Genomic DNA, 20858 nt, shown 5'->3' on the forward strand with positions numbered 1-20858 from the left:
AAGAACAAAACATTGGACTATTCTGAAGTGGCCTGATCTGAATCCTATGGAACATCTATGGAAAGAGCTGAAACTTGCAGTCTGGAGAAGGCACCCATCAAACCTGAGACCGCTGGAGCAGTTTGCTCAGGAGGAGTGGGCCAAACTACCTGTTAACAGTGCAGACGTCTCATTGAGAGCTACAGAAAACCTTTGCTTCCAGTGATCGCCTCTAAAGGGGGTCGCATCATTTTTGTCCATGACATTTTCATTTGTTTTATTATTTACAATATTATGTTGAATAAAAAATCTAATGCAAAGTCTGATTTCTATTAAATATAGAATAAACAACGGTGGATGCCAATTACTTTTGTCATTTTCAAGTTATTTCAGAGAAAATTGTGCATTCTTCGTTTTTTGTGGAGGGGTACCAACAAATTTGAGCACGTCTTTCTCAAAGTCCAAAAAAAATCCCCCAACGCAAATGATGTAAGGTGAGAATCTTCAGTAAATGTCAGGCTCTGTTTTATATTGGCAGTTAAATCATGAATATATAACTAGATAATTAGATGTACAGTATAGGAATTATGTACATTAAAGCGGCAGTCCAGAAGTTTGGCCTCTTTGTCCCCCTGTACAGCCCTGCACGTGCACTCAGATCTTCATCTTCACTTTCTCTCGTGGTACCTCGGATTCGATTAACTACCGCGGGCGCTAGATCTTTTAGCTATGCCGCCCCCCGCCTATGGAACTCCATTCCTTTAGATATCCGAAACAGCGACTGTCTGCAGACTTTTGAAACATGTCTTTACATTTACATTTAGTCATACATGTTTTGTCTATCAAGATAATCTTTAAAAATGAACACAATATTTGTTACTTTTGAAGCTGAAATACAATTGTCAGAAGTAAAAAGCTAACACGATGCTAAAAACAGACTACACTTAAGGTCGCTCGATATCAACGTCACCACCACCAAGCCTCCGACAACTTGATTAAAAATGTGTTCCCTGGTAAGTAATTACTCCGTGAATAAATCCGCATCTATGTTTGAAGAGATTTGTGCTCATGTTGCATTATTTGTGAGCTTTATATGCGAGATGACGTCTAACGTCCCCGCAAAAGGAAGTAGTCGCTTTTAGCAACTTGTTAGCAACCGTCGTTTTTAAGACACAATAAGGCTTTAAAAAATTACAAGCGGGTTATAATTGGTGTGTTTTATGTCATAGAATAAAACGTGAAAAGGTTTTGTTTACCACAGACCTTGGGCCTCATAAATCAACGCTGCGTACGCACAAAAACGTTGCGTACGCCAGCTTTCAAGCTCACGGTCGGATGTACTAACAGTGAAATTAACGTGAGAATGTGCGTTCTTCCAAGACAACTTCATGTCAGGCATGAGTTTTTTTGTGCGTACGCACATTTACAGCTTTGTCCGTACGCAATGTTTTAGTATGGAATCAACGCAAGTCTTTGTACATGAGGCCCCTTATTTCGGGCGATTTACCAAAAACCCATTCAAAAACCCCCAGACATTGAAGCGATGGAACCGGAAGTCCTAAAATGCTAACTCGCTTCCGGGTTTTGCATACAAAAATACGTCATCTCTGAGCCTCTCCATGTGATCCTCATAAAGCCCTAAAGCAAAGATGGGCAAGGGGTCAATAATGTCATTCTCACTCCACTGCAGGTCAACGGATCTGGTAAAACATGTCAAATCTGCAGCTTTCCTACAAGTATGCATGCGGTTCTCTCCAAAAGTACATTTTTCAGACAGATTGAAATGTCAACATGACAAATGTGGGTTGAACTAAAGTTTTCTCCTTCATAATCAAGTCGTTTAGCAGATGCTTTGACTCCGAGTAACTGGTGAGCACAGATTTTAAAACCATAACATGACAAGCAAACGCCGTACAATCTTCACACACTCACGCAGGGAGGACGAAAAGATCCTCACCAGAATCCCAACAGACGCCAGACACGATTCTTTCTTTTCTCTTGTATCATCCAAAACATGGGCCACAATTTCACTGTATTCTTTGGAGGGAGAAGATGCCATTCCTCTGACAGTTTCTGACCCAGATAGAGGCCGGACTAGACGAAGCCTGTGAGTAAGTATTCCGTGTCTTTGGCTGGTTAATATCATCCCTCCAAATGGTCATTAGCAGACATCTGTACGGATGGAAACAGGCCAACACAAGCCCAGCCCTCACACTGAAATACACAAACAGATAACGGATGATATGACAACCTCATCACGTCTACACAGCGTTTCACACTTCATTATAAACTAATGAAGGAAGAGAAAAACAGATGACAGTCCATTAAAATTGTCACTTGCTATGTGACATGAGGAATACGCCTCTAGCTGGCGATCCGCCCGTGACCTGACATGTTGATCTTCTGTCCTGGAAATGCTGCGTAATGTTTTTGGGTTTGTGGAAAAGGTTGTAAGCGGAAGAGATGAGCAAGCTGACGTCCTGACGCTGCAGTCCAGTTCAGACACGCCAGCGGTTTACTGGCACACTTTCTCCCTGGAAACCTCGGGTGGAACTTTGGATTGTCTTCCAGCCTTTCCCCTGAACTATTTGACTCGGAATACGGCACAAAACAACATCCCTACACCCAACATCTCAACATTTAATCAACGTTTACACTTCTAGCTTCAATAAATGTTTCTGGTCTAACCACAGATTTCATATCATACCAGTAAACAAGAGATGAGGTGATGAGGTGATGTTCATCCAAATTATTCATAAAAATGTCTTCACGCGACCAGCCTCTCTGCAAATAACTGGGGAGCTTTTTAAATGATGAAAGATGACATTTATTAAATTAATTCCACACACTGACATCCCAACAAATGAAAGTGGAAAACGTGTCAGACTCTTCATTCTCCAGAGGATAAATAATGAAGTTCTGGCGCGGGGAGAAAAGACGGAAGGAGTTGGACAGATGGAATTTATCATTACAAATCCTTCCGTTCATTACGCATCGGGGAATTTTAAAGCTGTAACGAAAAAATCTGAATCTAAAACAAAGACTTGACTGTGACATTCTCTTCTTTTGATAATACAGTATGTAATAAAGCACTTTATCTTACAGAATTACAGAATTATCAGTGTGATTTAATAAGCAAACATAATGCTGGTGTATAATACTGAAAACCAAAGATTGAAATGCAAGATTCAAGAGTCATTTTCAATGCATCACACACACACATGTGCAGTGCATTACATACATAAAGCGTCAGACCCCCACAGACAGACGATTTGAGAGAGGTTCTCTGAGACCCCGGCGACCGGAAACGACTCTTTTCCTTTCAGATTCCTTACGAGTTTCTCTAGCGCCAGCAGCCATTTATAGCCAACAGAGCAAAGCAGTTCCCATGAAGAGCTCTACACATCTTATCGTTTCAACAAACGGCATTTTCACAGAGAAACAAGCTAACAATATCACCATAAGCACATATTGCTAAGATATGATTCCAAAAAACACTGTTTCAGACAATCTCAGAGCAAAGCTATGAACAACAGATTATATCCAAATTCAAACTATTCTTATATCTTGTAAAGAAAATAAACGCAGTGTTCGCACACACAAAACATGCAACGTCAAAGATCTCCAGATACGTTCAGGTTTCTTAGTGCAAGTAAAATTTTCTTAAACAGTTTCATTGAAAGTCCACACAACTGGATAAACACATTTCTTATGAACAAGCTGCATGATTTGTGGTCGTATTTATGTCTTTGGCACAAATGGTCATACAAAGAAGTTATATGTAAAGATTGTGCTCTTATGATGAATAGAGGTTTAAATAAGAGATCAGTGCTGAGGTAGACAGCAGATGGCAATAGAATCAGAAATGGTGTAAATATATGTTACTGTGTTATTTCGCCGACAGATCGTCTCACTGAAGCACAGCGTGTCAGACGAGCGAACAATTGAGCAGAAATAAACCTCTGCAAACCTGCGAGTTTCACATTTACTGCCACCTCTGCAGTTCTGATGCAAATGTAACACGAGTGTCGACAGACACGAGTCTTCAAAGAGAGACACTGAGAGAGCCGAAGAGCCACCCGCATGCCCTGCGCTTCCTAAGTGTCTCCAGGGAGCAGAGAAACGCTCATGCAGCTCTAACCAGATGTGACTGCCGAGCACGACAGCGAGAAGCCAAGCGCATCAATGCAGCAAAGCTTCAAGGTTCAATACAGATCTCACACCATCTTACTGAAAAATACAAGAAAATACTTAATCGCTAAATAAACCCTTTAGATTAATGCATCAGCATGCGCTCTACTGTATTGTTGGCAATAGAAATGAAACCTTCACCTTTAAGTCTGCATATTCATATAAAATCATATATCAACTGAAATCATCATTTATTAACTGAAGACTCAAATAATCAAACGTGATGTGTGACAGGTCGTGTAAGAGTGATGCTCTTAAACTTTGACTGAATAAAGTACCTCACAGTTACTGTTTTCTGAATTTAGAAGATATGTTGAATATGTAATGAAATCTTTCTTTTTCCTACAAACTTGAGGTGTAAACATCCCTGAGGTGAAACAAACTATCCAGAGGACATCTGAAACGTTCACCCGCCTCACAGCCCCACAAACTTCCTCCAGCCGCACAGATGAGCCAAACCTTCAGCCGCAAATAAGAAATCTCACGAAGAGTGTCCAAATCATGTTTTGATATCACTCGAGGGCCTGTTTCCACAGATAATGGAAGAAAAGAGGCTTTGGTGTCTTGCCACAAAAGAGCACCAGAACCGTGAAACATCTCACACACAATCACAACTGACATGTCAACCCTAAAGACGTCCACAGAAGACGCAAAGAGCTGCATCACACAACCCAACACGCTACATCCCAACAATAACACAGCCAAGAGACAGAGAGGTGTTCTTCAACAATCCCCACAAATACACAGATAAAACAACGTCTTACCTCATCAAAGCCGCTGTCTTCTTTCTTGAAAGCTTGAGGGGGAAAAGAGAGATGATATCAGACATTTAGTTCACTAAACGGTGAATAAATTAACACAAAATGGGGTCAATTGGGTATTTCTCACATGCACATGAAAAGGTAATGAAAGTCATTTTGAGATTGAGTTCAGATTAAGTTCATCCTGGGTCAAAGGTCAATAAACCCGTCGAAACACATCCGGGTCACCACAATAAAAAAAAGTATGATTTCATCAAATAAAGAAAACTATTTTTGAGGCCTTTTGTATTTTCTGCACCCTCCCCCCATTTTCATTAATGCCATAAGTTTAAATATTTTTGTATTCATTATAATTATTTAAATAATTATATATTATTTAAATTGTACAGTACATTTACATTTACATTACATGTATTCATTTGGCAGAAGCTTTTATCCAATAAACATTTTGTCAACACGCTACACAGTACACAGTACATTGTTGTAGCATTAGTTGTATTGCGTTTAAATAAACAAATCCATGTATTAGAGCACGATAGTAATACAGATAAAAATATCATGTACGGCTAATGAGAATCTAATGTGACCTCTGTTTGACAATAATTAAAAATGGAAGAAAAAATGATTACATTAAAATTTTAAATCTTCAGATTCATTACAGTGGTGAAAATGATTTATTTTAATGTCATTTTCCATGTAATTTCTCCTTTCTTTCTTTTGATTTGGGGATTAATGTGACCTGGATGGGTTTTCTTCACATTCACCCATATCAAACATTTATGCCCTGCTAAACATATGTTTGATAAATGGTTGATAATGTTTTATATTAAATCAATGCACATGAAAGTACCAATACAGTATGTGTTTGCAGAGACACAGTGTCAATATACCTGCTTCGGGTCAAATAACGCATAAATCTGTACACTAATACCATTTAATATCATATAAATGTCCTGGATTAATGCAACTTCAGTATTACTGTCTGTATCTGTAAAATACTGTTTATAGCTTACTGTGCGTTCACACCGCCAGCGACTCTGTCGCTAGGTGTCGCTAGTCTCTTGCTACGAGGTCATTAGAAGGCGTTCCTAGTTTTGGTTGCTCTAGTCACATTTACAAACAAACTCTACAGTAACTGACGAGAGACGGATGATGAGCTTCGCTGCTTTACGTCGCTCCCGAAAGTCGCTCATCATTTGCATAAAGTTGTGCAAATTTCAACTTTGTCGCGTCGCTAGACACGCTTACTTCCTGTCGCCAACGGTCACTGTCGCTCGTGTCACCGGCTCTCCAATGAAATGAACGACGTTGCCTCACTTTGTCGCTGGGTGTGGCTGGCGGTGTGAACGCACAGTTAGATTCAAATCCTCAAAGAACCCTTTAAAATATAAATAAACGTCTTGCAATGGTATCTGGGGAGATTTTTAGACATACAACATGGAGAATTTTCAAAATTTTCTGCCATTTGATCCGTCTTTCCATCGACAGATCATTAAATGAAGCTCAACCATGCAAGCGATCGTCTCCGTTAAACAGAGCATCTTTCTTTCATATCCCTTGAAAAATGATTTATTCATGTTGTTGCTATTGTTCTGAGACAATGCCGAGCTGTTCTCCTCTGAAGACAGTTCACTGTAGAAATAGTTCATATTCAAATCCCTTCACTTTACAGAAAGATTACAACAGAGTGAATCATCATGACTATGACAAGTCGTTTCAACAGCTTGGTGAGGGCGACACATTAACTTCAATGAAAAAATGCACAAATGTACTTTTTGCCTCATAGAAGCTTAAAATATCCCCTGCCACGTACAGAAGAAAGTCTTTGTAAATGCTTGAGACGACATCTGACTAAAGCACAGCGGAGCGGTGTGAGTGTGTGACGGGCAGCATAAAACATCTCTGAGACACTCAGAATATCTACAGAAAGCTTTATGAGCAGCCAAAACACCCACCCGCCTCAAAACCCTGTCTGGTGTTTAGAAAGAAACCTCACAAGTGACTGAAAACTCTGATTTCAATAGTGTGAGCATTAAAAGTGCATCCAAATATTGCAATATACACTGGCTATAATCAACAATTCTCTCCACTGAGCTTCTTGCAGTGCATTGTGGGAATGTCTTGGTTAGAAATCGATCAAAAGAATTTGCTGCCCATCCAGCTCACTAGTTTTTGGAATAAATCATATTTTTATGTATTCCTGCACAAACCACAATGATCAGATCATATTACTGTTCTTACTTGTGCTGGTTGGATAAAAGCAGTCATTTAACAGCGTCCATCAATCATGAAGCACATGATCTGTGCAGACAGCATCTTTAAGACGCAAAGACCCCTAGGCAGCGTTTTCAAACCCCACTGCAGCTTCACAACAGAGACGTCTATATGACACGGACTACAAGACAATGAGAATCGCAAATCAAACTGCAGCACAGCAACATCATGAACGCCTCTATGTCATCACTCGATTATACATCAGCATCAGACTTGATAGACATCTGAGAGTGACAAAAATCCCAAGATACTAGTCATCCTAAAATAAACAAAGGAAATGTCTAAACAACGGATATATTAAACAGATAATATTGTGGTTAATATGTATTGTAAGACACTCCTGCAGAAATATAGAAGACACTCCAAGAAATAAACTTTTCATGATCTTACATGAACATATTATAAAAATCATTGCAACGTTCATACGCTCAATGAAATAAATGTTACACGACTCTTTGGGGTTTATATTAAAAATATAAAAATATGTATAAATGTGTTTGTACGATTGTTCACAGATTTATACACAAACCACTAAATTCTCTGAGAACCCAAAAATCCAAATCAATCTCAAAACATGAGGGTTAAGCAAACGTCTCCATTTGGTTACTATTCAATCAATCTCATTGAGATAGTTCAGTGTTCTGTGTGATCTAGACCAGGGCTAGTCAACTGGCGGCCCGCCAATCATCTTTACCTGGCCCGCCTTAACATTTCAAATAAGTGGAGAGACTTTAAGAACGGTGTGCTTTAAGAAATGCACGTCCTGAGACGCCACATCTTTCAAAGTCCAAAATGCAGCTACATTCAATACAAAAGTAATCAGAGCGATAGACGTCTTATGAAGCGATTTGATCGGTCTGTCCAAGAAACTTAATCTTATTTACAACGTTATAATCAGCAAACCACAGCCACAGGCAGTCGGCGTCTTGTGCCCTTGAAAGTAACTGCAGGAAGAGTACTACACCACGTGAACTGTCGTCTCAGATAAGGGAAAACCATGTTGTTTTTATTACTACATGTATGATTTAAAGGGCTATATTTACGAAAAACAGCTGTTCATCTCGCTCCAGAAGGATCTGCCCTTCTAAGTGCACGGGGCACATGAATGCGATTGGAATTCACCCAAAGATGCGATAATAGCCGTATCTATGATAATAGCGGTCAGTTTCTTGCACAGACCAATTGATTCGCTTCATAAGACGCCAGTTTTGCGTCAAGGGGCAGGGATTACTTTTGTGCTGAATGTATTGACTTTACTTCATTTGACTTTCATTAATTCAACCAAATATCTTCATAAATATCTTCTTGGAAAAAAAAGTCACCCACATCTTGCAAGTACTGGGGGTGAGTAAATTAACAGCAATTTCATTTTGGGGTAAACTAACGCATTAAAGGGACCGTTCACCCAAAAATGACAATTCTGTCATCGTTTACTCACCCTCAGATTGTTCCAAACCTGTATGCATGTCTTAGTTCTGCTGAACACAAAGGAAGATATTTGTAAGAAAGTCAGTAAGGATCTCATCCCTCATTCACTGCCATAGTAGGGAAAATAAATACTATGGGAGTCAATGGGGGATGAGATCTGTTTGCTTACTGGCATTCTTACAAATATCTTCATTTGTGTTCAGCAGAACTAAGAAATGCATTTATGAATCAGTCACAATGTATACAAAACACTAAAGTTCATCACCTTAAACCTAACCAACACAATAACTGTGTGGCAGTAATAAATGACAGATTTGTGATTGTTCAAAGCCCCAAAAAAGGATTCTGATCATTACGTTTTGGCATTCTTTAAAACACCATATAGTGTTATCTAAACACCAAGATATGAAAATGGTAATCCATACATCTACCATTGATTAAGACACGAAGGCTAAAAGTCCATTTGGTCTCCTTTAAATCTCACTGGTGTCTTCGAGAAACAACTGAGATATTCCAGTGTTCTGTTTGGTTAAAACTGTCTGTTCTCTATGCATCAGTCATCAAAATATATGAAGATCATAAACATGAGCCACATCTCAACTTCTGCGCCGCTTCATATCAAACAGATCACAAATAATCTTCAGAAAATGATTGTGTGTGTTGCATATGATGTGCATAACGTCAATGAAATCAATGAAATCAATGACATTATCTCTGCGGTCTCTGACGGATATATAGAGATCAAATCAGTTTATTATAGTCTTTCAAATGAAGGCAACTGATGCATTTCATAGCACGTTAATTAAAGAGAAATATTCTATAAATCTTTCACGTTGACGTCGTTTAAAATGTTTGACTGCTTGTCTTAGAGGATTTAAAGATGATTTACGGTCCAAACGCAAACTTTCGCCTTCACTGTCAGGCTGTCCAGTGAAACCAGCAGCTCCGGTGAACAATACCATCGTCATGTTTGAGTCACTCACCGATGCGACTGAAGCTCTCCGACAAAGTTCTCCTTAATTTCTTCATTTTGCCGATTTTTTCGGCCGGTTGAGCCGCGGGCATTAGATCACACATGTCGACGGGACTCAGAAATCCTGCCGGAGGAGTTAAAAAGCGGGAATGAAATCCTGAGGTAAAACTGTTGTGTGACACCGCGCGCTACTTTGTTTTAAAAATACATTTCTAACGTGTTGACTACAGACTTCATATCTGTTGCCGATGTAATCCGCAGTAACGTGAGCAGGAAAACTTCACGACTGTGTGCTTGAACGCTGCGGTTTTCCTGCTCTTCCCTCTGGAAATCTGGATGTCATTTTAGGATTCTATCCGTTTGCTTCAGAGAGCGAGGTGAGGCGCTGAGAGTTAGCCCCGCCCCCAAGAGACAGCCATTGGTCGATCGATGGCCGTTGCTTCCGCGATTCGCTATGTGAACTGTCCGTTGTCCACAGAGCCCCGCCTCAGGGTCGGGGCATCCCGAAGACTTGCGCATCGTGGACATTTATTTGTGCGTTATCGGGTCTTTGAATCGCTTTTGTAGGGACTCAAATGTTCCACGCGCTGTGGAAAATCATCCGTTCATTAAAGAAAAGCTGTTTTTGATCGTTCGCACACGTTTGACCAATAAATGGCCATAACAGTTCCATGACAACTATGGATAATGATGAGAAGATGATAAACATCAGTTCATAAATCAATTATTCGGTTCTATTTGTGAACCAGTGTATTAAAAAGAACTGACTCGCACATCACATACGTATTCCATATTTTCCACTTCAAGTTCAAGATCTTTCATTCTAATCTGTTATTTGGTACAATTAATTTCTTGTTTTCTTCATTCCTCTTGAGAAAGATGGGGTAGAAAGGCATTAAAAACTAATCACAAATGAAATAAAATATAAAATGAGAATATACAATGAAGGAGAACCTATAGGCAGAAATATAAGAATAAACAATACACAAAAGCAAGTCAGTCTACTGTATGACAAAGAAAAAAACATGTATGTATTAAAAACAACGAGCAACAATATTTTAAAAATCTCTATAACAAATATATTACAATTGTGTAAATTTACAGGTCTGGAACATTCTTGGCTTTTCCATATGAACTCAACACAATACTGTTTAATCCAATAAAGTATGTTCAAACAATTAGGCTCGAGGAAAGAATAAAAAAAACATTATGACATTTCTATAAAGTACTTTGAAGCTACCAGTGTCGTCTAAATTACATGACACGCCAATTATGATCATCATTCAGTATCTTAATGGTGTTTGTATAAGTAAAATATTAAATGCACATTTTTAGTGTCCACATTTCACCATTAACAGTTATAAGAGAATGTCACTAAAATAGCTGCCTCATTTCACCCTACAATGTTCAACGCAAATTATTTTTTTAAACTGGACATGACAACTACACGGGATGGTTTCCCGGACAGGGCTTAAGCCTGTAGTTCCAGACTAACTTGATCGAAAACAACTAGCACTGACATATCTTAAAATGAAGAGTTTGGTTACAAAATGAGATAACTCAAAAACAAAAATCGTGTATCAATTAATATCAATCAAACTGCAGTTGGTTTGTATTGATTTAAGAACTCAAAAAAATACAGCTGAAGGCTAAAATACACTACAAGACCTTTGCTCAGAGTTTCAGTCTGGACTTGTTGCAGAAAGTCTGTGCCAGTCTGCAGATTTGATCACTTCGTGTGTTTCTATCTGAAACTTTCACAACGTCTGCAAGCGTACGGTGTCTAGTTTACAAAAAATCTGTTCAGATTTGAAAAGTCGTGTAGTGTTTCCAGCCATAACACAATACAAAAATGATAACATTATGGACCGGTTTCACAGACAAGGCTTTAAACCGGGACTAGACCTTAAATTAGGATATTTGAGGCACTTTTATAAAAATGCTTTAGAAGAAGACATTACTGGTGTGCATCTAGAGACAAAACAATGGCACTGACATATTTTAAGTTATTTTCAGTTAAGACAGGTCAAACATGAATTTTAGTCTGGGACTAGCTTTAAGCCTTGTCTGTGAAACCGGGCATATAAAAAACATGATTTTTGAAAAATCTCATTTTGGAACCAAATTCTTCAAATATAAGTGTGATTGTTTTGTCTCAAGACGCACAACGGTAATGTTATTTGTAGAGTATGTTTTTAAATGGACTTAAATATCCTAACTTAACTAAATCATAGTCCTGGCTTAAACTAATCCTTGTTCGGGAAGATGCCCCATCTGTATTATAACAGTGACTGAGGCAGCAGAAGATCTAATGGACAGTTTTGTCTCATGTAAACATCTCACTGTCAAGACACTGGTGTTCCAGTTGCACCGCTCTCATCAACTCATTACACAGCTGTTAGTCAGACCTTCATTTGTTTCAATGACTGATCAATACATCGCGTCAATGGATTTGTAAGAACCTCCACAGAGACTAGTGACGTTTTATTGAGTAAAAAACATTTACTTAACAGCAAATGATTATATCTGATGAATTTAGCATTGAACATATTGTAAATGATCAGGTCTGTAAACGCTTTTTGTGTCCTAAATATAAAAAGGTGACGTGACATGAAATAGCTTAGATGTATCCTCTCAGCATTCATTGATCTGAAGGTGACAAAAAGAACGGAGTTTTTAAAAGAGTGGGATTGTGTTCATGTTCCAGTCAGATGGGCTCATGGTTTAGCATGGAAAGAAGGGACTTGAACTAGCAGATGAAACACTTTCCTTCAGGCAGTCAAAGGGAATCGCTCATGAATTTCACTTTCGAACTGAACCAGATTTCATAATTCAAAAATGTAAAACCAAATGCACAGAAGCACTTCTTTAAAAGCTTGTTTTTATTAGGAAATGTTGTAATGAGAACACGCATAAATACAGACATCCAAGTCATTTCACAGAAGCGAGAGTGATTTAAAACTATGGTTTCAATGGCCTTACCATCACAAACAAATCAGTGTGTTTCAAAGAAAAATGTACCCCCACAAAATCTGTTTTTATTTCCCCTCATGTCCTTCCAAACGTATAGATGTGTGATTTTATCAGTCTAACACGAAAGCAGAAGAGATCACCACCATGGCATTCACGTCTCGCACACATTTACAATATCAAACAATCGACGTATGAGCTACGGTCTACTGATGCTGAACCCTTCAAATCTTCATTCAGTTCAACTCAACACATGCACATATTTAAACGTGCCAAAGAGAAAATGAGATTGGACATCTGCAGCAGAGATTATTAGAAGCTACTGAACGACTTCAGAGGATTAGGAAGTCAAATCAACTACATTTATGATCATTTCATGCTGTTTTAGTCTTGTTTGACACGTGACGGCGTTTTCATTACATCGATGAAATAAGAGCTGCGTTTAGATTCTACAAAGAAACGACTTTTCTGCCACAGATAAAATGACAGAACGTGGGTTTGGACTGACATGAGGGTGAGTGAACTTCTGCTTCAACAGTTTCTTTGCTTTAAAAGAGAAAACAATTCCTGACGGTCCAAGAGCCACTTTGGCCTTATCCATCGATCATGTGTGTTAAGCATTAAAATGTGATGCTGTTGTGTTTGGAGTGAGAGCAGAGAGTGACGAGTAAATAACCAATGAAAGGGCGAACAAGGTAATCTCAGTATCGGCATCTCGAGCGAACCTACAGAAATCTGTTTGTTCAGAGAATGTGCTGATGCGTTTCTTTCCACCGCTGAACATCTGAGGCTTCACTCGTTCTCAAACTTGCTGTACGGATGATCTGAATCTGGGATTAAACCTAAAAAAAAAGAGAAAAGAGACGTGTGATGAACATTCTGCGCATCCAGAACTGGATCATATGTGACACCTGCTGAGCGCTTACATGACACTCAGCAATACAGACAGAACAACATCATACAATATGCATCAGAGCTGAAGCCGTTACCCATGAGCCAGCGCAGAGACCCTACGCCGTAGCCTGACGCGCGCCTCTCCAAAAATGACCCTTCGGGTCAAAAAAACTCCACAATAGCGTCGGGTTTACTCATACGTATTTCCCAATGAATTATATAAATAAATGGCTCAATTGCTAAATGCTTCTCAAACAGCGTACCGCTTCTTCTTCTGCTCTAGTCTTGGTTACACAAGCAACACGCCTGTGGACACTGACCCCTAGTGACCATTGCCTGTCGACGCAGACAACAACGCACAAGTATCAACAAAAAACGGTGCGTTTTGTCTGACGCAGAAGTAAAAACCTCCTTAACCCTAATGTAACAATGTGATGAACACACACACACACACACACGCACACACACACAATGATATTCACTGAAAAAAAATGTTGAATATTTTTTTCTTTGAATATTTGCTAGTTTGGGTGAACTTTAACCGCTACATTAATGATGGAGAAATAGGTTTCAGTTGGGTGACAGCAAACAGTTTTATTATTTTATTCACATCATATTCCTATCTAATGAGGGCAGATGGTCATGAAGACAGAGTCAACTTTCACTCTAAATGTGATGGGTTTCCTTCCATAACCTCAGAAACACCAGCTCAGATTCACAGCTTGATGTGTGAGGTCCAGTGAATCAAGTATTCCTCGTGTCTTTTACGTATACATGTGGAATGCTCATTAATCCTCATTAATCATTGAACTTTATGAACATAAATTACAGTGAAACTTCAGTGAGTATCTAATCTCTAGCGTTTGGCAAGTGTTCTTTTTATACGGTGTGAGTTCACGGGCTGAATCTCACACTGCATGTCCTTCCGGGGACAGACAGAAGAGAGTGTGAGCACATGGCAGACGTGTTCCCTGATGCTCAGACTGCTGAGACCAGGAGAAACACACAGAAGAGCTGCATCCATCATACTGTCACACTGTCCACACACACACGCGCACACACACACACACACATACACACACACGCACACAGCAGAGCCAATGAGAGCACTGCAGCATCAGTCATAAAGTAGACAGGGTCAGACTGTAAACAGCACAGGGATCTGTCCAGTTAGCAGATGAAATTTACAAAAATTATGACAAAACTGAGATTAAATTTAAAGGGTCCTGATAGATTCTTACATATTGTTTTAATAACTGCAAAATAAGAGAATACGAAGAGTTTGGTTCCAAAATGAGAATAAAACTATACATTTTTCAAAAATGTTTTTTTATTGTGCATTCCAATTAATATCAATCAAACTGCAGTTGGTTTGTTTTGATTTAAGCCATAATAACTTAAAAAAATACACAAGAAAAACATGATTTTGGAAAAACATTAATTTTGGAAGCAAACTCCTCATATACAGTTTCATGGCAACAGGATTTGACTTAAGCGTGTGTACTGGGTGATTCTCACAAAGATATTTTACCCTAAAATTCAATTAAATGAGATCTTGTTTAAAGATAATGAAGCTGTTTTAAAACCATTTTGATCTGTCGCACTGTGACTTCGTTTTTATAATGGAGCACATTTATCAAAAGCAAACTGTAACACACAACTAGAGGAAAAGATGCAGTGTGATGAAAACACAATGTAACATCTCTGATGGTTCCAAAAATCAGATGTTTTTTTTCTCTCGAGTTCAAATGTCAGATAGTGACATCACAACCATCAGCGCTCGAACACACCACTGCTTATATTTACTGTACTACAGACGGTGTGAACACAACTACTAGAGAAGAGGTTAACCCATCACAAGAACCATCATTCACATAAAATCTAAGGCCTAAAGTTCATTGCACGTTGAGTCCGAAATTTCCGTACGTTAAAAAATAAATACGACCTCACGTTGTGTCAATCACATTTACACACTGCCTCTGATATTTCGTCCGTCATAAAAAACCGGACTGGGTTCGATTTTCTGCATTTTTTGCATCCATAGCTAGCATTTTGAGAGGCGTTTGGACAATTCAGAGACACCGTACAAACAAACGCCAAATAGGAAAAACGCACACAAAACTTTCGGACTGTATGTGCAAAGCCCTTAAGAGTGTAAAAAAGCGACAGAAGCTGTGTCTGACAGTAGACGTGAGCATCTGAAGAAATACAAAGCACATTGAGATTCTAGCGACCGTCAGCAGGAGTTCTCACATTACTGATGCAGAGATGAACCTCTCGGAGAACACACACACACACACACACACAAACATCCTTTGATCCTCACTTCACGTTCAACACCTTCCTCACCAGCTAGTGTGCAGACGAAAACCTGCACACATCACAACTGAAGAGAGATTACAACACACGGCAGAAGAAAAGAAGCAGAAGAGAGACGAGACGAGCCGAATAAGAGACGAGGAGGAGAACAGTGAGACGCTAAAGATCAGTACAGACACAATATCTCCTCATTCACAACACAACTGCATTATAGTGTAGTGCGAGACGCATTCATAATCTCTCGCCGTCCTCCGCTGAACGTTTCACCACATAAGCATGGATTTAAAACTGCTGAGGAGCACACAGATCGATGACACCGCCGAACGCTCGATTCTGTCTCAGGAGCTGAATGAAGCATTCGTCTAAACTGCACAACGAGATCAATACACATCCGCCACTCAAATCAACACAAACACAACGTTACATGAATGAATGAAGAACAGCAGAGTTTCAGATCCAAGAATAAAGCCAACCCAACCTCTGCTCCAACACATCAACACAACGTGACACAAACCTCAACGTTCACAACTCGATTCACATTTCTTCGCTATCTATGCTTAAAACATATAAACAATAAATCTGCTATGACGTTTCTCAGTCTCTACGGCTGAGTTGTATTGGAAGCCGATACAGCGAGCATCAACTGTCATGTGTGTAACCGCAGCTTTACTACTATGGTTAAACTATGGTCACTGTAGTAAATCCATGGCTGATTCGTGTTTGTTTGTTTTATTTGTAGTAAACCCAGGGTATGACAGACGTCAAGTACAGACATTACTCACCATACTTCTTGCGGATTTGATCATGTTTCGTTCTCCTTTCTGCCCTCCTGTAAGAGAAATACATTTTTCTGGTAAATATCAAAAATGTGAAATGAAATCTTGGCCTTGAAGCCTGGCCTAAAACACGTTTAACAATAGTTGCATGAGAGATACTTCCTGTCCATAAACAAACACTTTACTGTGGTACTGATACGGCTCTGAACAGAATAACGAGAGAGAATCAAACTCATGAGCTGGAATGGACACATGATTGACTGTGCGCTCGTGTCTTTGTCTAAGCTCATCATTCCTTCACAGGCGCGTGACATACGGCACAGCTCGCGGCGCGGCTCCATACATTACTGAAGCTCTCTATAGACCATAAAGCAGCCGGCCAAGTGTCGGGTCTGTTCTCTGTTCTCAACACAAAAGACTGGACACGTAAATCAGTCGAAGCTTTAGGATCACGTGACGTGTAGAATCACTCCCATAACCCATGAGTTCAGCACTTCTTGTACATTTATACACCCAAAACTCTGTGAAAATGTGACTGAGGAATTCTTAACGTCCCAGGGTTCAACAGCGTTGGACTGAGAGACGAGTGGAGAGAGATCAGGGAGTAAATCTTACCGTTCATCTGCCCTCTGTGTGATCTCCTCTCGTCTTCTGGCGTACTGCTCCTCTTCACGATCAGACCTGACATCACACCATTCTCATTACTCTCATACACTATATATACATATATGAATAACAGCATTATAAATGCTTAGAAATTATAGTTTGTTCTGGAGTCTCTTTCTTTCTTTAATGGGGCTGTGACAGACAGGAGAATCGCCTGACAGACACTGTTTTATTACCTTAAACAGACTAAAGCTCATTGTATACGAGCAGCTTCACAACAACTGAAAGTAAACCACAGAAGAACCTGCTGCTGAATTCCCCTTCGCTTCATCATCAACAATAAAACGTCACTGTAAGAGAAACAGCTCGAAACTGATGGCGATAAAAGTGAGCGTTGGATCATCTAGATCAACACTTACAGAGGTAAAGAATGACACTACACATTCATTACAAACACAGATTCACACGCATCCGCTGAAGGCGTTTGAATAAGAGGCAGACGAAGTATAAATGCAAGTTACAGTCATCTGACGGACAGAGACATCAAATGCAAACAGAAATCATGAAGGATTAACATCAGCCCTTTATGACATCCATAAAGATCTCATCACTTCTGAAATAATAAAACACTGAAGCATGAGGACATGTCGCAAGCCTGAGATAGATCTTTAATCGAGTGGAAGTGAAAGCAGACAGTGTGCGTGTGGCTTTTTCTGTTTTATATATATATTTATTTATTTATTGGTTTTTCTCAATTTTTTACACATCATGTTATACAATTAAGTTTCCCATATATTGAATCTGCCATAGTAATTAACCTTACAGACTAAAACCGTGTGGCTTCTTAAAGACACAATAGGGTAGAAATTGCTGAATTTCACCAAAGTCCGTTTACAGAAGTCGCGCCACACGGCGGCCATGTTTGCAGCACCTCTGGGCAGCTATTTATGTCATAGCAAGTCCACAGTCCTGTCTACTTGAATGGGGGAAGCAGATATTTCTAAAATCACTGACAATCCCAATAACAGCATATTTTTGATCGATAATTAAACATGAATTGTATCATAACTTTGGTTCGCTAGGCTTAAATTGCGCAACAAACGAAAAAAAAATTCGCATTTTTCGAGGTCGCCTCATCTACTGTGCACAGGCTGACAAGCGCCTCACCAGAGCCCCGCCCCAGAGAATCTTCAGTCTTTACTGATTGACGATTGGCTCGTTCTACTGGAAGGCGGAACATCCTTAACTAGAGCGGCCATATTGAGCGTTGCATTCCTCGCCATTCATTGTAACGGCAGTGGCGCATCTTGAAAATATTCATATCTTTGATTTCACTAAGAACAATGCACTTACAGCACAATAGCATTTTATATTTAAACATTGTTGTACTTTAATGTATGTCCTTATTACGTTTTATTTTAATATTATTGTATGTACAGTGTGACACTATGGCACTTTTCCCAAGACAAATTTCCTTTGAGGAACAAATGAAGAGTTTGGTTCCAAAATGAGATAACTCAGTTTAAAAAAAAATCAAAAATCATATTTTTTAATATTTTATTATCTCTTTCTTGTGTTTTATTGTGTTAGTTAGATGTATTTTTTTGAGTTATTATGGCTTAAATCAAAACAAACCAACTGCAGTTTGATTGATATTAATTGGAATGCACAATAAAAAAACATGATTTTTGAAAAACGGATCTCATTTTGGAACCAAACTCTTCAAATAAAGTTGACCTTTAAACATAAATTGTAGTTTCTAATGACACAACACATTACTCAACCGATTGAATATTTGCGTCACAAAGTAAAACTCCACATTTCTTTGATAAGTTCATAAATAAACGTAGATGAAATATGAATTTGAGTACAGATGCTTTTGCACTTGAGTTTTCTGTCAGGGGTGTGAATGAAGGGTGCTGTAGTGTAGTGTAGTGTGTAGTGATCTGACCTTGTGGAGCGGCTGCGTCTGCAACAACAGCAGCAACAGCAGCAGACTGTGACGGCCAGCAGCAGCACCCCGCTCACCACTGCCATAGCGATGATCAACGACTCAAAATTCACTGTCACACAAAAAACATTCATTCACATCATCACACAAGAACCTTCTCTCTCACACACACAAGCGCTGTGTGTGTGTGTCACTACTGCCCCCTACTGAAGATTTCCTGAGCGTGCAGGTGACCAGAACGTCCACATAATAGAAGTGAAAGTGCTTTACATTCTCCTGTGAGTTTCACTATGAAGCGTTTATTAACTAGACCTTAAAAACAGTTTGACTGGGGGAATTCAGATATCAAGACAGTCTATGTTGACTTTAAGAGCAGGGAAACAATGAAGAAGTGAGAGATGTGACTGATGTTTAGGTTAGTGTACTCACCCCAGCAAACCCCCCAGCGGGCCTGAGACAGTTTACACACGGAGCTCGGTGGGATTATATAAGACACCGGATAATCTGTACAGGTGTTGTTGGTCTGACACCACAAACACTGTCAGAAACAACATTGACTGCGTTATTTACACTTCAAAGCAATGCAAATGACTAACGTTTTCATGTCATGTCCAATCAAATGTAAATGAGGAGGGCGTGTCTTACTGAAACATTGGCGAGGCAGCTGTCACAGGAAGTCAGAGTGTTACAAGCTGTGATGAGAATGAAGAACATTTTCAGCACAATCGAAACCTTCAAAACCTCTCACAGAGAATTCTGTCATCACTCACTCACTCACTCTCATGTCGTGTCAAACCTGAACGAGTTTCCTTCTACTGCAGAACACAACAGGAGATATTTTGAAGAATGTAGATAATCAAACAACACTGAACTCTACTGACTTCCATTGTATGAACACAAAACCACTGAGACATTCCTCAAAATATCTTCCTTTGTGTTCCACTGAAGAAAGACTCACCTACAGATTTACAAACACATGACGATGTGGTTAAATGATTCAACTTTGATTTGTTTTGGTGAACTGTGCTTTTAAACACCAACTTTACAGCAAAAAATGCTTTTTTTTCTACTGTTTGAGCAAATCTGATTTATTTTAGCCCGGATAACGGACTTATAAATGTTAAAAACATACTAGTAAAATATATATTTAATAAAAACGCGTTTGACTTATAATAATAAATCATGAAAAAAATGACCCTAAACTTTTCAACTTTGTATATAGACCTACCTCTAAACGTTCATATTTCTCTGTATGTCAGTCTTTAAAATAAGAATGATAAAGACGTACGTTTGCGGACAGGTGGACGGATTGTAGGCGCTCTAGCACTTGTAGTTGTAGTTTGTGTTGTTGTTCTTGCTGCTTCGCTAAATTGGTCACGAACCATCAGAACGGCAAATATCGACAGCAAAACTTGGATTTTATCCATGCTTGTTGTGTTTGAGATCCAAATGACCCCGATCAAATAAAAACGTCGGAAAACTGACAACACGCAGATAAAATACTCCAATCAAAGATCAAATGACCGAGAGCGAAAACGCGGAAGCACCACAAAACTGACGCACTTCCGCTTTCCAAAAGTCCAGAGTAAAAGTCCTCGACCGAACGAGTACCTTACATTACATTTATGCATTCGGCAGACGCTTATATCCATAGCGACTTACATTGCATTATACTATACATATAATACGATACACAACACAGTCAAGTAAACAACATATGAATATACGTATGTCAA

At 39.2% G+C, this 20858-nt stretch overlaps 2 protein-coding genes across 2 annotated transcripts in view; both read right to left on the minus strand.

The window, feature by feature from the left end:
• Positions 1 to 9981, minus strand: part of cdk14 (cyclin dependent kinase 14) — a 106895-nt gene extending 96914 nt beyond the window's left edge. Inside the window, exons 1-2 of the mRNA XM_057339860.1 lie at positions 9617 to 9981; positions 4935 to 4966 (exon numbers count right to left, since the gene is read on the minus strand). Coding sequence (XP_057195843.1) covers positions 4935 to 4966; positions 9617 to 9710 — 126 coding nt within the window. The 5' untranslated portion in view covers positions 9711 to 9981. The remainder of the gene's footprint in view (positions 1 to 4934; positions 4967 to 9616) is intronic.
• A 2492-nt stretch (positions 9982 to 12473) lies between these two features.
• On the minus strand, positions 12474 to 20686 carry LOC130558274 (pituitary tumor-transforming gene 1 protein-interacting protein). Its single transcript, XM_057340604.1, has 7 exons — positions 20411 to 20686; positions 19768 to 19814; positions 19552 to 19660; positions 19123 to 19234; positions 17181 to 17246; positions 16572 to 16618; positions 12474 to 13418 (listed from the first exon to the last, which is right to left on the minus strand). Exons 1-7 carry the CDS (start codon positions 20547 to 20549, stop codon positions 13369 to 13371), a joined length of 570 nt encoding a protein of 189 aa, XP_057196587.1. The 5' UTR covers positions 20550 to 20686; the 3' UTR covers positions 12474 to 13368.
• Positions 20687 to 20858: the final 172 nt, after the last annotated feature.

The sequence above is a fragment of the Triplophysa rosa genome, linkage group LG8, assembly GCF_024868665.1.
Source record: "Triplophysa rosa linkage group LG8, Trosa_1v2, whole genome shotgun sequence".
Classification (NCBI taxonomy): domain Eukaryota; kingdom Metazoa; phylum Chordata; class Actinopteri; order Cypriniformes; family Nemacheilidae; genus Triplophysa; species Triplophysa rosa.

Coding starts and splice junctions, on each gene's coding strand:
- LOC130558274 (XM_057340604.1), bottom strand. CDS start 20,549: ATGGATAAAATCCAAGTTTTGCTGTCGATATTTGCCGTTCTGATGGTT. Junction 17,247..19,122: donor AGACGCAGCCGCTCCACAAG/GTCAGATCACTA, acceptor GTGTGATGTCAG/GTCTGATCGTGAAGAGGAGC. Junction 13,419..16,571: donor TCAAATCCGCAAGAAGTATG/GTGAGTAATGTC, acceptor CTTTTTTTTTAG/GTTTAATCCCAGATTCAGAT.